Consider the following 17,431-nt stretch of genomic DNA (forward strand, 5'->3'; position numbering starts at 1 on the left):
AGCATGGTCCTATTTTATTTATTAATCTCGGATAACCTCTTTAAAACCAATGGTACATAAAAATGTTGTTTCTTCTGGCGCTAATAAATTTTTCATATGGAGCTGTTTGAGGTGTCATATTTCGGGGATGAGCTTAAGTTTTTTTTTGCTACAATTTTGGGGAATGTATGACCTTTTGATCACTTTTTATTAAATTTATTATGTGGCAGAAAAGCAGCAATACAAACATTTGGCCACTATTTTCTGTTATGGGGTTCAATGCCGGAAAAAACTGTTATTATATTTTGATAGTTTGTATACATTTTTGGAAGCAGTGATACCTAAGAGGTTTATGATTTTTACTACTTATTTCTTTTTAAATCAGTTTTACATATGAAAGCAGTGAATGCTCCGGCGTGGGGGCAGTAACGCCCCGCGCCGGCCCACTCCCGGCCGGCCGTGTCTAACCCCCCACTGGCGTGAAGGTGGCAAAATAATTGCAAGTCCTAGCAATAATCTAGCATTTTACTGAAGTGGCGCAGAGGCTCTGATAAATATGCCCCATAGGGTTTTCTGCATATTGCTAGCACCAATCGTGGGTGTTAACCCCTTGATTGCCACCGGCAAAGACTCCTGCGGCGTCTAAAAGACAGCCGCGCATGGGCCTCCTTCTTTGTTGAGATCGGCGCTCCCCCTGATGTCATTGGGGAGTGCGATCGGTGGCCATGACAGTCGTCAGACCCAGGGCTGCATGGTTTCTGAAGTTGTTACGGTGGCCATGACAGTCGTCAGACCCAGGGCTGCATGGTTTCTGAAGTTGTTACGATGAGCCAGTTACGATTCTATGTAAGAAAGCCATATACAGGCAGTCCCCGGGTTACATACAAGATAGGTTCTCTAGGTTTGTTCTTAAGTTGAATTTGTATGTAAGTCGGAACTGTATATTTTATAATTGTAACCCCAGCCAGAATTTTTTTGGTCAGACAATTGGATTTTCAAAATGTTGGATTGTCATAAGAATCAGGATTAACAATAAAGCTTCATTACAGACACCATTGATAACTGTTACAGCTAATCATTGAAGCCTAGGGCTAAAGTACAGTAAATTACCAATATCCAGAGGTCCGTTTTTGTAACTAGGGGTCGTCTGTAAGTCGGGGGTTCTTAAGTGGGGGGCCGCCTGTACTGCAATTGGAGTGCTCAGTGTAAGTCGTAAAAACAGAATCCAGAACAAAGTGACGCAAATGCGCAATGTCACTACATTTGAAATTTTTTTCCAGCTTCCCTGCTTTAACTATTTGGAAAGCTCCTTGTAAAACCCTCTATAGGTGTTTAGTAAAATAATAAGTAAGGAAAAGATCCATCTTTAATAATAATCACACTCCAAAACATACTGGTAGGTCGATTACACTGTGAGCCCCATTGGCGACAGGGACTGATTTGGGAAGCTCTGTGCAGCGCTGCGTAACCTGTATGCGCTATATAAATAAAGGAATTATTATTATTTATGACGATATTATTCCTCTGACATAACTGTGCATAGGATGTGTGCCGCTTCCTGTTTCCTACTTTTTTATTTAAACAATAAAAACTTTATTAACCACATAACTTATTAACAAGTCAACAACAACACCAAGTGGAAAGATAAACTCCGGAAGAGAATCCGGATGTGTCCACACGCTGCGTGGCTGTGAGGGCGGAGCATCTAGGCAGAAGTAGTTGCGCTTCTTCTCTACTTGCATCTTCTCTCGCTGTACCTGACCTGTATTAGCTGTTTGTCTGGCGGTGACGTAAGAGCAGGGGGCGGGACGCTGGTGTCCTGGTATGTGTGTGACGTCAAGGCGCTCTCCACCCCACGTAGATCCTGTGGAGCTGGCCTGAAACGTCACTACCGTCACTAACATCACCCCCAGCAGCAGCAGCAGAAGGATGCAGCCGCCGGGCCCTTCCCTGCACCCCCATAACAACAATCCTGGGGACTTCACCTTCGTGTCATCCACCGAGGCGGAAGGTGAGGCCTAGTGCTGACACTTGTAGTGCTGTGTGCTGCTCACACCTGACACCCTGCTCTGTCATTACCTCTAATAAAGTCGTGTCTGCAGATCAGGATACCCTCTGCCTGTATACATATAGTGTGTATGTATATTGTGGGGCTACACTGATGTGTGCCATTTCTATAAACGGTGTTCTGCCTGGCCCAGTATACTCACATTGCTATGTTCAGTATTGTGCAGCAATGGTGGGTGGGGGGTGATATGTTTTTGGTCCTGCGCCATTCAAAGCCTCAAAGCAAGACAGAAGCCTGATCTGCTGCCGCAGGTTCCCCAGCTTGGCGGCAGTATCATTGTATTTACCTCAGCACACCACAGCCTTGGCTGATGAGATCTGATTCACATATAAACTTAAAGGCTGCCTATCATTTGAGTGAATGGCTGTGCAAAAACTACAAGGGCTACATCCCCTCTTCACTTAATGGGGTTGTCCGGATGTTTTTATCTCAAGGCGTCCCTTAGAAGTCCATGGGATAGTGAAAAACATGGATGCAATGTGGGTGCCATATGTGGGGTCCATTTTGCAAATCTGTTCAGAACTCTTGGTGGTTAAATGGCTTGGCAACTTAATGATCACAATCTGCAAAAACGGACAACAGGTGCACAGCCTGTGTATACCACACGTTCACGAGCAAGGGACACAGCCCTTTCTGTAAAAACTTGCACAGAATTATCATGGTCTCCCATGAGATTCAGCAGCTGTACACTGCTTCCTCCTAGTTGGCGGCTGCATCTTATATACAGATGGTCCCTGACTTTAGGACCCCTGACTTACAGACAACTCCTAATTATAAACTGACCTCTCAGCCCACTGTTGCCTCTGGTGAAGCTCTCTGGATGCTGATAATTTACTGAACTTTAGGCTGCAATGAACAGCTGTAAGAGTTAGAAAATGTATCTGCAATGAAGCTTCGAGTCCCTTTCTCATTGACTGGAAATGTATATACCAGTTGTGAATACAGCTGACTGCTGGAAGGTAGTAGGTCCAGCAATCAGACTGCTACTTACCTCAGCATTTCACAGCTTTTTGGTGTGTTCCGATAAAGCTAGAGATTTAACAGTGCGATAACTGGGGGAGGTCTAGGGAGCTTTTTCTTTTAGTATGTGCAGCAAGATTGTTTTATTTAGCAGACAGGTCCTTTTTAGAGCAGCGTGATGACCCCCACCTCTTAATTAACCAGGGGCATCATGGGATATGTAGTCTCCAAAAGGGAAAGCATATAATAGTATAGTAAGGAACCAAAATGGTCCTTTGAGAAGAGTCCAAAACCTGACAGTCAGCAAGTATCCTGGGGGCAACTTGCGCAACACAGCTCTCTATTGAAATTGTAAGACTGTGCCTATACATACATATTTAGAAGTGGTCTTGAATAAGTTGTGTAACAGAGTTTTGGCTACAGCTTCAAGTGCCCCCAAAGTGCAGGAAAACAAGAGGCATACGTTAGAGCCCATGTAATATTCTAAAGTAGCCTATTGTACACAGTGGAGTTCGGAGTGCTTCTTTCAGTGATGCTGGCTTGCTATTGGAGGTGTAATTTGATTGCATCTACTCCGTGTATGGTATTGTTGTAAATGATATCAATGTATATCCTTATCTGTAGGACAACTGAGCACAAAAGCACCTCTCAATCTACTAGTGTTTATATATATCCAAGTGTTGTGAACACAGGGTTAGGTTGCTGTAAACCTGTGTACACAATTGTCAGTACATGGTGCCCAGGGTTTACTTGTGTTTTTTCACCACCTCCCTGCAGGGCAGCCACCTACCCATTATTAGGGCACCCAATATATTTATATACTATATTATTTATATAGTATATTATGAAGCCAATTTTGCTAGATGATATTTTTTGGAAAAAAAAACCAACAAAAACAAACCATAAGGAGTTTCTGAAGAAAATAATAATATTCTGCCATTTACTCACATGGATTCTGTAGATGTGAAATTCAAAGGGCTTGAAAGTTGTATAAACATTTACTTTAGGCTACATTCAGACGGCCGTTGCCCGCCGTACCATAGCACCATAAAGCTGTGGTCTCAGTGGTCAGTGCTTTGTACCCTGTAATTGACCACTGGGTTACTAGAGTGGAGAGAGAAAACAAAGTTGTCTAAAAATGCAGATTTAATCCAGTGAAAATCCCTCAAGGAACTTTTAGAGGCCACTTTTGCTTTAACAAACTTTACATACTGTAAATCAACAGGTTAATGGAAAATAGAAAACTTTCATCCCTTTTTCACTTAAACTCATCATTGATCCACAAACACTGCTAGAATATGTCTTGAGTGTTTGGCCCACTAAAGGATGAGTTTATTGAGAGGAAGGAATAGTAAATTGCTGGAGTGAAAGAGAGCTGCCCTCCATTATTTCCTCATCCATATATGCAGTATATGGAAGACATATCAGCTACCCACTTGCTCAAGCAGACAATAGCAATATAGGGGGAGATTTATAAAATGTAGACTGTGCAGAGTTAGACTAGTCTTATTCTGCACCATATGCATATAAGTGCCTGGTGCTGGAAGATTAATCTGGTGCAATGTAAGACTTTCTAGTCATACTCGGCACATCCCATTAGTTGGCTCACTTTATGCCAGAAAGTTAGGGCAATTCTTGCTCCGGTCAGGAGTATTTCTGGCACACTGACCTTTTTGGCACAAGGCCATGCCTCTTCTGTCAAGCTAGTGGTAGGAAAGCAAGAAAACAGTCTATAACCTTTTATAAATGTGGTGCAGACACTATTTTAGTGCAAACAACGACAGAATAATAAATGTCCCTCATAGTCTGTAGAGGGGACAGGTGGTGGCCAAGTATGTTAATACTTCTTATGTACACACACAGCAGCTCGTTGTAAAGTGTTGGCAGGTAGAATGGATACTTCAGCAGTGACCGATGAATGCATTGTTCCATGTTTACTATTATTGTCCAACACAAGATGATCTTTCCTTTTTGCTTTAATCAGTTTTTTTTTCTCTTCATAGACCTCAGTGGATCCATAGCTGCACCTGATGTAAAGTTAAACCTTGGCGGAGATTTCACAAGAGACTCAACAGCCACAACTTTTCTTCGACAGAGAGGGTATGGGTGGTTGCTAGAAGTAGAAGAAAATGATCCTGAAGACAATAAGCCTCTCTTGTAAGTGTTTGTTCTAGGTTGTTGTTATTTTAGCTCTTCTCAAACTATTGTCTATATGTAATACATAGGTGTAATGTTTTCATTGTAGGACATGCAATCACAAAAGCTAAATTATATTGGCTTTTATGTGTGCATTAAGTTTCACAAATGACACTCTGCACCTACCGAGCTCTAAATGTGAGTTGACAACACATGACCACTGAGGATGTGAATCCCTGGCATTGTAATGGGATAAGTGGTGCTTGAACTTTGTTTTAATTTTATAACTCACTGACCACTGAATATCTTTTTTTTTTTTGCTATCATTTTAACCATTTTCACCTACGCCCATGGTCAATTAGGGGGAATTTAATTTAGACTAGCTTTTTAAACGCCAGCCTCAATATTCTCCCCTCCCTTGCTGTTTTTCCGGCAGAGGCTATAGTTAAGTTGGTGGTCCCCGCTATTCACGTCCCTGCTTCCCACCCCTCATATGTGGCATGCAGGTTGTAGTAAATGGCTCTTCTAGTTTCTGGTCCTGTAAGATGTAATAAAAGGAGATTCGGGGCTCAAATTGCTGGAACTCCATTCCTGACACATGACATACTATGAAGTCACAGTGTTGGGAAGGCTGAATGGAATGACCTTGGGAATGATTGTAGCTGTTAACACCTTAGATGCCACAGTTGAATGCAACCACTGCACTTGCAATAGATTGTCATGATAGTGGGAGCTTCTGAAAAGGCTAGCAGGTCTGTTATTCATTAACTCCAGTTACTTCATTACTATTGAAGAATATAAAAATATTTTTCCAGTATTCAGAGAAAAATCTAAATGTCTAGATGTTTTTTCCCTGTTTCTCCCTTCCAAAACAAAATCAATAATAACTGATTAAAGAGTAATAAATTCACCTAATTGATCTAAAATGTCTCATCTCTCAATTACTACCCTTTAGGCTGCTTTCACCTTTAGGCTGATTTTTCTCTGAACCCATTTTGGCTTATGGACACATACAGATTGGCTTTCTTTTCCTGGCTTCAGTGATTTTTCACTGCTGCCTTACTGACCCTTTATTTTCAATGGGCTCTTTCACACTTCAGTTTAATTTAACTGATCAGTCATCACTTCAGAACCTGTTTTGTGTTCACTGAAAACATTGGATCAGTGAAAAAAAAAAATGAAGTGTTAAAAAGCCTATTGAAAGGAATGGGTCAGTAAGGTATCCGTGAAAAAAATCACTGAAGCCAGGAAAAGAAAGCCAATCTGTATGTGTCCATAGGGCAAAATGGGTTCTTCAGTGAAAAATCACACAAAGATAAAAAAAAGATTAGCAATCTGGAGAATGTTTTTACTTTTTTCTTTTTAAAGGTTTTAAAAATAGTCCACGATTGTAAGATGACCCAAAGAATAAACGTGCAATGTGTCATTGTGTTTCGACAGCACAGTGGAAGCAATAAAACCACTGTAAGAAAATGGTACAACTTAATGTATTTCCAGCCTCTCAGCACATTGCATAAAACATAACGGTGCTATTTGTCCACAGAAAACAAGCCCTCACATAGCTGTCATAAACAGCTTTATGGTGAGTGAAAAAGGCTAAAATGAAAACAAGCCCAGTGCTGAAACCAGGAGCACACACACACTTTTGGCCTTGAGGACTCAATGTTCTCAAACCCAAAACTTTTTCATTTTTGTATTGATGAAGGTGGTAGCGAGCTTGAGATGGTTGAGATGATGTGTATTTTGTCTTTTTGTTCTCATTGTGTTGTGTGTGGGAACTTCTTATTCAATGTACAGCACTGTTCTGTGTAGAAATATTAAATGGGTTGTTCAGGAGTACAAGTTTTGAATGTGGCTTTAAAAATGTGGAGATTTTTAAAAATAAAAAGAGATTATCATCTTTCTCCCTGTTCCTTTCACTGTCAGATCTTGTCTGTATACAGAGACCAGCAGTGTGGATGGGATTGCACCACCGGCCTCTGTGTCTTTGGGAATGGGGATAGAGGGAAGTAAGCCTAAGTAACCCCTTTTTTTTTTTTTTTTAAACACCCCCTCGCCCCCCTTAAGCATATACAACATATTGTACTCCTCAACAACCCCTTTAATTATAACTGAGTTATTATCTGAGTGATTTTATGTATTTGTTTTGTAGAGAGGAATTGGACATAGACCTTAAAGACATTTACTACAAAATACGCTGTGTTCTTATGCCAATGCCATCCCTTGGATTTAACAGACAAGTAGTACGAGACAACCCTGACTTCTGGGGACCACTTGCTGTTGTTCTGTTCTTTTCCATGATATCCCTATATGGACAGTTTAGGGTAAGTTTTCATGTGATGTTGGTTCACGTAGGTTGGCCCTTCAGATTTTGTAGTAGTTTTCGGTGTTATTTATTATTCCTCAAGTATTCCTTGTATATGATTTAAACATGTACATGAAGGCTCTACTTTGAAGAGCAGTTACTAGGTGTGAGAACATAGCAATGTTTTTACTATTGCATGTTCTTGGTCAGGCCTTATCAGTCTGAAAAAGAAAAAAAAAAATCTATATGCACCTTCAGCTTCTCCACGCGGTATCTATATGGCCCCAGCACGTGTCCACGCGGTATCTATATGGCCCCAGCACGTGTCCACGCGGTATCTAGATTGCCCCAGCACGTGTCCACGCGGTATCTAGATGGCCCCAGCACGTGTCCACGCGGTATCTAGATGGCCCCAGCACGTGTCCACGCGGTATCTAGATGGCCCCAGCACGTGTCCACGCGGTATCTAGATGGCCCCAGCACGTGTCCACGCGGTATCTAGATGGCCCCAGCACGTGTCCACGCGGTATCTAGATGGCCCCAGCACGTGTCCACGCGGTATCTAGATGGCCCCAGCACGTGTCCACGCGGTATCTAGATGGCCCCAGCACGTGTCCACGCGGTATCTAGATGGCCCCAGCACGTGTCCACGCGGTATCTAGATGGCCCCAGCACGTGTCCACGCGGTATCTAGATGGCCCCAGCACGTGTCCACGCGGTATCTAGATGGCCCCAGCACGTGTCCACGCGGTATCTAGATGGCCCCAGCACGTGTCCACGCGGTATCTAGATGGCCCCAGCACGTGTCCACGCGGTATCTAGATGGCCCCAGCACGTGTCCACGCGGTATCTAGATGGCCCCAGCACGTGTCCACGCGGTATCTAGATGGCCCCAGCACGTGTCCACGCGGTATCTAGATGGCCCCAGTTACCAGTAATGTAGAAAAAGTAACTGAGAACACACTCTGTATGGGGGTAATTTATCCTATGCCAGCACTCCATGCATGCAGCAGGAACGCCGTATGCCGCCAGCTCCACCGCCAGCCATGCCCCCTCCATAGCCACATGGCGTGAAAGTGGTGTAGTTTCCCAAATAATCACAATTTCTTGAAGTGTACAAGAAATTGCGATAATTTCAATGCTTCTATGCCATAAATCTGGTGAAGAAGCATTGATGAATCCCCTCTTATGTTTCTTACTATATTGTGTTATCGGTAGGTATTTGTTGTAGCCAGATTTAGTTCAGCACTAGGTTCACCATGGGGGTTGATCCACATTTTCGCTTTTTTTTTGGAGTCGCTCACAATACAGATGGATGTAAACTTCTTTTTAATGTTGAACTTGTTAAAAAGAGTACAGATTTCTAACATACATGTATTTATTCTGTAAAGGTTGTTTCTTGGATCATTACGATTTGGATATTTGGATCTTTGACCATCTTCCTACTTGCAAGAGTCCTTGGTGGGGAAGTAAGTAAATAATAATTATGTTGCTATAAGTTACTGCACCATTATTAGATTTGCGGAGATGGTGGGGGGAGAAAAAAAATAAAGAGCTTATTCTCCCCTACACTGAAGCTCTGTTCAGCAAGGGTGTTGGTCTCTGTTTGTATACTGATGCCACTGCATCTTCTACAGCCTGAAACTCCTTCTGTAGCAGGCGCTCTGCTGTTCCCACCAGATTGCTGTCACAGCTCAATCCCTTTAATTATAAGCCTACTGAATACCTACAAATATTAGTTTGTCTCTGATATATAATCTATTATGTAAATGAAACCTACAATCACGTAGATCCAATGGCAGGTTCCTATACAGTCCCTATGCTAGTGGTGGCGAACCTATGGCACGAATGTCGGAGGTGGCACTCAGAGTCCTCTCTATGGGCACCCATGCCGTCACCCAAGCAGATTTTGCCAGACAGGACTCAAGGCCTTTTGCAGTCCCCGGCAGCCCACGGCCCTGAAAGGAAGCCAAAATTATATTCTGAAACTTCTTCTTCCTTCTAGTGTATTGGTGTCCTCAGGTGCCTTAATAAGTTACTGCTTAAATTGTTTTTGCACTTTGCGAGAAATACGTGGGTTTTGGTTGTAGTTTGGACACTTGGTGCCTAAAAGGTTTGCCATCACTGCCCTATGCTTTTTTTAATTTAAATTTTTATTGTGGCTACTCCATGCCCCAGTAGCCTCTTTCAGCGTGCAGCTACAGCGAGCAGTAGCTCAGGCGTCACAGACAAGTGCACCATTCGCAGTGACGCGGCCTTGTTGCCGGAGCTATTGCGCATGCAAAGAACTCTGGCATCGCAGGCAAGTGCGCACAGCTACAGCGAACTGCATGCTAAAGAGAATCTGCAGTAGGGATTGAAAGAGGCTACTAGCCTCATGAGTTTATCTGCATATATATAAGATTCTAAAACAATAAAACTTTAATTACAAATAGCATAGGGCTGGGAAACGGTACAGAAACCTGTCATTGGAACTACCATATTAGGTATATCTGTGATTTTAGGTTTAGTTTAAACGAAATCTACCATCAAAATCCATCATGATAAACCAGGGTCACTTACTCATAAATCCAGACACTGTGGTGTGGTAATCTTCTTATATTTGTTATCCATGGCCTCCTTCCTTCAAAAATTATGCTTATGAGCCAGAGGGGCTCTTTCAGTGGTGTTCCCAGAGGGGTTCTGGAAACACCCACCAGAGCCCCATGGACTCATAAGAAAAATTGCAAAAGCTTATTTTGAAAGGAAGGAGGCCATGAATAACAACAGTGCAACTGGTTTATCATGCTTGATTTTGATGTTCATTTAAAGTGTTTAGTAAGTTACTGGAATAGTTTTGGACTCTAAAAGCAGTCATAAACTAAAATGTCCCCAGGGTCTAAGACAGGTGAAAACAATATTGTAAAAATATCAGTATAGGGTAAAATAAACTAAGAGATGCTTTTGCCAGTCCCTCTGGTCAGTGTTTTAATTTTTTTTATATAATTTGCTTTTTATTGGTAACAGGAACACAGGTAAAAGCCAGGATTGTCATCACATTAACGATATACATGAAGAAAACAATAATAATGTGACAATGGGTAATATTTGAATCAGAAATGACAGTATAAGTAACATTTAATCAAATTAAATACTGCTCATAAGCGTCCACTTTCCAGCCTCCACAGCCCTCCAGCCAATTTGATAGTTTTAGGGAACAGAGCAATAGGAGAGCCCTATGAACCCACAGTCTCTCCAAAAAGCCCCCCCAAATCAATACTGAAAACAGTAAAAGAAATGAGACCAAAAAGATAAAAAAGAGGGTGTAGGTTACAACGAAAGGCAAAGTACAGGGAGGGGGCGTCCAGACCAGGGGGAGAGGGGAGAGGTTAGCCAAGAGAGACGGAAGGAGAGGCAGATTGCTGAAAAAGGATCCACGATTGCCAGATTTTATTGAACTTTGCGTACGTGCCATGAAGCAAGGAGGTGAGATCTTCCATATGCATGATGTCATTGATGTTATTGTCCCACATGGCTATTGTCGGAGGAGTGGTCTGTTTCCAAAGTATTGGAAAGCAAGACCGGGCCGCCATTATTAGGAATCGTAGCAGAGAGTATTTGTCTGTTCACGTCAAGATGTCACAATGGTGGAGGAATAGAAGAGGAGGATCCAACCTTAGTGAGTCTCCACATACTTACGAGATAAGACGTTGTAGGTCTTGCCAGAATTGGGTATGACCAAAACATGTGGAGGAAGGATCCCTCATTATCTCTGCATCTCCAGCATGTGGCAGGCACTTGTGGGAAAATGGTGTGTAACCGGGTTGGGACCCTATACCTTTTGGCCATGAGTTTATAACCCGCTTCCTGATATTGTGAACTTACCGAAGTGCTGTGATGTAGCTCAAAGACTTCTGTTCACGTGGTCAGTTCGAGTGGTCAGTTTCCCATTTTGTCAAGTATGCACCGGGGTCATCAGTAATGGATAGGAGACATAAGTATGCAGAGGAGAGCGTATAGCGTAATGTCCCTGTGCTGGTACAAAGGATTTCAAATGAGTTTGGGTTTTTGGAGAATTGAGAGCTAGGGGGTAAAGAGTTCAAATAATGTTGCAACTGTTGGGCTTTCCATGCTCCTAGTGGGCAAGGGTCTGTAAACTCTATTAGCTGTTGAGTTGAGAACCACGCCGAATCCCTACTGAAGTGTTCTACCCTGAATTTACCTTCTTGTCTCCATTGTTTGAATACAATGTCCTCACATCCTGGAAGGAAGTCGGGTTGGCCTAGTATCGGGTCAACAGTGAGTGTTTGGGCAATATCCTTTACCTAACTGTTTCTGATTGACAGTGGAGAATGGTCGAACCAATCGTGGGATGGGGTTTTAGGGATCTAGCCATGGTAGTGCCTGTAGTGATGGACTGCTCCAGTCGTATCCAAGGCTTCAAGCTGGAATTACAGCATGGTCTGTGTTTTCTGACATCTCAACACAAACAGATAGTGATCCAATAACTGCATCTCAGGGCACTATCCGACATATTAGGGCATTTCTGAGTATGTACAGATACCAAAGCCATTATCTGACCCAAACAAACACAAATACCCGCAGCAGCTAAGCCAATGGGGTCTGCGTTGCAGCTCTGTAAATGATTAGGTCTTGTACCATAGGTTTTATCCACTTTCAGCCAACCCTTGCAGTTTCAGCTGTGATTCTACTCCATAAACTTTGCCAAGATTTTAAAGTTATTTGGGGCAAGTGTTAGAACCGGGTAACAGAGGAACAAGAGAGTTTATTCCTTGTGTATTCCTTTACCCCCAGTGAGAGATTTATAATAGGTTTTCTATCCCAGGAAACGTTCTTCTACAACACACTAGGATTACTCTGCGTGCTCTGTATTAGGTAACCCATACTCTTTCCCATCTCCGAAGTATATTCTTTCATAAAAAAATAGACATAGTATTTATTTACTTGGTAAGAGTTGTGAAAATCTAGTGCAAAATAGATCTACGGCAAACATGGCTATCATTCATTTCCCTTTTTTCTGTCTGTAGGTGTCTTACGGCCAAGTGCTTGGTGTAATAGGATACTCCTTACTTCCATTAATTGTTATTGTCCCTGCACTGATAGTTGTTCGATCCTTTGAAATTGTGTCTACAGTAATCAAGGTAAGGAGTTCTCAATGAAAAAAATTTATTTATTCACAAATTTGTTTTGTGTGACTGTAATCCAAGTGACACAAGAATCAAGTACATCCACATGGGACACAAAATCCATATTCTAAATAAAAACATTGAAATCTATGAGGAAACTAGAACGAAACTCCAAATGCAAACTATGACTTTTAAATCACTGCGGAATACAATATACCACCATATACACATTAGTTATGGTGGAGACTGTGGAATGGATGGTACTGATACGACTGCCGAGAGTAGCAGAGTGACCTCTGAGAAGTAGTGTTAGGTTTTGACTGTTTGTATACATGGACATGGCCTGTATAATTTGGTTGACATCACAAATAAGTACCAGATGGTGGCTGCAGATTAATGCTTAGTGGAGCCTGAAGCCTAAAGCAGTTTTGGCCGCTAGATTCGGGGAGGTGAATAACATACCGTATATACTCGAGTATAAGCCGAGACCCCTAATTTTACCACCAAAAACTGGGAAAACCTATTGACTCGAGTATAAGCTGCGGGTGTAGTGTACAGCCAGCCAAGCACATAAATAAAAATAAACTTAATACTCACCCTCTGGCGATACTCGCTCACCCCCAATGCTAGGTGCAGCTCCTGATCCTTGGCGTGGCTCCTCTTCTTTCTTGTCTTTGCTGTAATAGCCGGTAGAGTCGTTTCCATGCGATCAGCCGGCGCACGCTACCGTATCATAGTGTGCGCCGGCCGGCAGATCGCATGGAAGCGACTCTGCCGCAAAGAGAAGAAATGGAGAGGAGGAGCCATCAGGAGCCATGCCAAGGATCCGGGCGCCAGAGGGTGAGTATTAAGTTTATTTTTTGACTTGTGTATAAGCAGGGGTGAGGTTTTTCAGCACATTTTTTGTACATTGGTATATATGGTAATATGGCAGTGAACAAGGATAAATTTAGCAACTCTTTGTAGCAGCTGTAGGTCAACAGAATATAAAAATTGTGCCCTTTTGACCTCCTAATCACTTAAAAATTATCCCTTTATGTCACACGTAACCAATCACTCACACCCCTACTATGTCACATATATGCTTGCTCAGCCAATGGCACTGGGGACCTCCAGGAACCACGTGACATGAGATGAGGGTCTGTGAATTGCACTGAGGAGGTAATCTGCAACGAGGTTTGGCGTTCTGGCTTATGGAGGAGCCCTGGAGAGGTCCATTACAGGTCAGGAAGTCTGGCGCTGGTGAAGTCAATCAGCCATGATGGAGGGGAGGGGTCCAGTGATCTTTGGCAGCCGAGGCGACCATGCTGGGAGCTTCCCGGAACCAGGCGCCAAGTATTACGATGGTGAAGTGTCGGAGAGGTCCGCTGCAACACCAGCGATCAGGTGCCAGAGAGGCCAGACGGCCATGATGATCCACTGTCCTGTTTACCTGGGGTCCGAGGTGAGCAGTGCGATGAGGGAGAGGACTGACTCAGGTCTGGTATTTGGACGCTAGGGAGTTCAGCCGGCAGCAGTGGGGGTCCAAGGTGTTGGGTCCAAGGTGAAAAGTTTTTGAGATTCCTGGATCCGTGGTGATGAGGAGGAGCACTGAGTGGTTTGTGGGCTACATGGTTGCCAGCGCAAGTAGCTAGGGAATCTGACCTGACAGGAAGGATGAGTTAGTCGTATTCATGGGAAACCAAATAGACTATTTGGCTCTGGACAGAATGCTGCATTTAACCTTCCCTCTGTCTTGTGCTGTGCACTGATCTGAGTATTTCTCTTTCAGCTGTTTGGAGTGTTCTGGGCGGCTTACAGCGCTGCATCTTTATTAGTGGGAGAAGAGTTCAAGACAAAGAAGCCGCTTCTTATTTATCCCATCTTTTTATTGTACATTTATTTTCTATCTTTGTACACCGGAGTGTGAGGATACTGTGTTCATTTGGTACAGTGGTGAAGTGTAATGCTGGATGGATTGGTGAGAGGAGTCTTCCTCCCAAACATTTGGTGTGTATTACGCCTATGTGTATATATTAAACCCAGAGCTCGTCAGGGGACATTATTCTTTATGGCAATATGGTGCAGGCCGTCTGACATAGAAGGGATCAACAAAGCAATTAAAGTTCTAACTTTTTTATGATATTAGCATCTATTGAGAGAGAGCAGCATTTACATGATCTCTTCCCCCTGACTCTATGTATATAGCACATGACTGTTATCATTCTGGAACACTTATCATTCCCATGTCTGTGTATTGAAGCCAACCTGGAATTATTTTACAATAAGCAAAAGGACAACATCAGGACAGTTTTCTCTTGCTGTCTTCGTCTTCTTAGAGGATAACTTTTACTTTTGTTAGTCCATATATCCCTTTATAATGGACATCCTTTGCAATGTTAAGGGTTAACATATTTTCTTAAATTCCTCAGTGTATTACCTTTATGTCTAACAGTTTATCCTAAGTGAGAAAAAAAACAGAGGGTTTCAATCACGTGCGCTCTTTTTATCTCTGACTATTGAAACCAGGCAGTCTGGAAATATGCATAGTTCTTTTCTAAAATGAGAAGTTATATGGCTGGTGAGACAGTTTTCTTGTTTGGGGATATTTTTTATTCAGATGAATTTTTACCTAAGTGTCAGGAAAATCCAACCAGCAAGCTGAAGTCAAGGTGAATATAAAATCATCTTAAATCAACAATTTTTAGTGTCTTGTTTTTTAATTTTCCCTTCTTTGATGTCTTATAAATGTTTTTTTTTGTATTTATGTACACTAGAGGTAGGTAGAATCCTCTGAAGGCGTACTCTTGGGAGTCTTTTATGCTTGAATTTCCAGTCAACAACCATGTGTAATAGGCTTGACACGGTTTGGGATTTCCACAATGGAGCCAAGTCTTCGATGCATTTTATAGATCTTCGTTTCCTCTTAGAGTCATAACTTTCCTGAGTTTAAAGAAGCAATACCACAAAACGTATTGACTCCCTAGTACCCTTTGGACAGGTACATGAAATAATTGTCCACGCAGTTCTGGTCCACAGCTGTGTTATGGGACGTGCACAGTGATTCTCCAAGTGATACAGCGGCAAGAAGTCGGTTTCTTTGGTCATTTCAATGACTCAATTAAATATGTTATCTAAATGAATGGAGAAACTGACTGACCGTTCCACACATAAGACTTGGTTTGAGTCTGATAGCCACATGATAAAAGCAGGATCAAAAGGGAGCAGAAGACCCATTAAAACAGACAAAAAAATTACCTTCACAATTTATGTCATGCAACAAGCATGAAATGTAATCATTTTTGTGGGTGTGCTCCTTTAAATGTTTAATCTTGTCCTTTTGTTTTTTTTTTAACAAAGGAAATCCTATAGTGCTGCTGCAAAAAAAAAAAAAAAAAACTAAAAAAATATTCCTAGAGTTAAGTGCAATTGTGCGGGCCGGTGTAATTTTTTTGGTGGTTAAATTTTATTTTTTTCCTTTTTTTTTTTTTTAAATTTCAAATTATTCTGTAGATATGGTAAATAAATATTTATGAATGTCGATTTCAATTAATGTAACAGTTATTGATGTGATGCTCATCATTTCTTAATCGCTGTTACATATACAACTTTTTTATAGATTTAATTTCTGACTCAACACGGTAAATAAACTGCAGAGAATAAATATGTTTGGTTCTTATGTCTGTTGCTGTACATTTAATCTGTTGTTAAGGAAACTGTAAACTGCAGGTTTTTCATCATGGATTTTGCCACTTATGGAATAATGTTAACTTGTTCATTCTTGAGGTGAAAAGACCCAAAACTATTTTTACTAATCAAGAATTGTGGGTGGGTGAGTTTCCATGTTAAATGACAGCCAGTGTAAGAATATGTGTGTGCAGCCTCCTCATTGAGTCTGGCTGCGGGCAGGAGGACCCCTTTTCTCTAGGAAAGTGCAGGTCCCAGAGGTGGACACAATCTGTCATATATGGATCGTGTTTACGTCCATTACCATTTTTTTTTTTATCTTTTATCATAAACTTCTTATTGTCTAAATTGTTATCCTAGCACAACATCGCCTAAATGATGAATCACTGTTACTATAGTCAGTTGTCCCTAACCATCTGTGTAGGTCATGTCTAAATTGTGTATTCACATTTAATTCACCTGTCATATATATACATTCCTTAAATTAGATGTTAATAAAAATAATATACCTATGTGAAGATAATTTTCCATAATGTAGTTGTACCTTTAGAAATTGGTTTATTTACCAAGATTTAGCCCAGGTGGGCACCCCAACCTGAGGATAAGTGATTGGAAGTCTGCACAAGACTATGGACAGTGTAAGAATTTCCATCTTTATAAGCACTACGGAGCGCCCTGTCCTCCTTCCTGATAGTAATATGCAAGACATACAATGTTTCTGCTGAAGAGTGACCTTTTTTTTATTTTATTCAATTTTAAATGCATCTATTTTTCAAGAATTTAGGTATTGCTGTTCAACAATGAGTCTCCATTGGTTGTAGATGGAGGTTGGCACTCACACATAGATACACTCTTCTACATACTGTGCTTTAGAACAAATCTAGCTGACACAAAGCTATAAGATTGTATAATGAGATCTGGCAATTTATTATTGCATAAAACTTCCGTATTAAAATCAGAATAACACAAAGTATCCATATTCGACATTAGTGTTATCAAACTATGTATAAAGTGGTCTTGGCCTTACTTTAATATGAGTCCTATTGTAGCATGATTTGTCTTTATACACAAAAATCTCAGATCGTGGCTGTTAGTGACCAGTGTAGGCCATAATATACAGCCAACATACGCAGCTTCTGGCACCTGTGCCGTTAGGCAGTCGGTGCCAGAAGCTGGACGTCGTACTACGTC

The 17,431-nt window shown here is 41.7% G+C and overlaps 1 protein-coding gene across 1 annotated transcript; it reads left to right on the top strand.

The window, feature by feature from the left end:
- The first annotated feature begins 1,683 nt into the window (after positions 1-1,683).
- Positions 1,684-16,217, top strand: YIPF4 (Yip1 domain family member 4). Its single transcript, XM_072140857.1, has 6 exons — positions 1,684-1,990; positions 5,011-5,164; positions 7,296-7,467; positions 8,840-8,917; positions 12,476-12,589; positions 14,346-16,217. Exons 1-6 carry the CDS (start codon positions 1,909-1,911, stop codon positions 14,481-14,483), a joined length of 738 nt encoding a protein of 245 aa, XP_071996958.1. The 5' UTR covers positions 1,684-1,908; the 3' UTR covers positions 14,484-16,217.
- Positions 16,218-17,431: the final 1,214 nt, after the last annotated feature.

The sequence above is a fragment of the Engystomops pustulosus genome, chromosome 3, assembly GCF_040894005.1.
Source record: "Engystomops pustulosus chromosome 3, aEngPut4.maternal, whole genome shotgun sequence".
In the NCBI taxonomy this organism is placed as follows: Eukaryota; Metazoa; Chordata; class Amphibia; order Anura; family Leptodactylidae; genus Engystomops; species Engystomops pustulosus.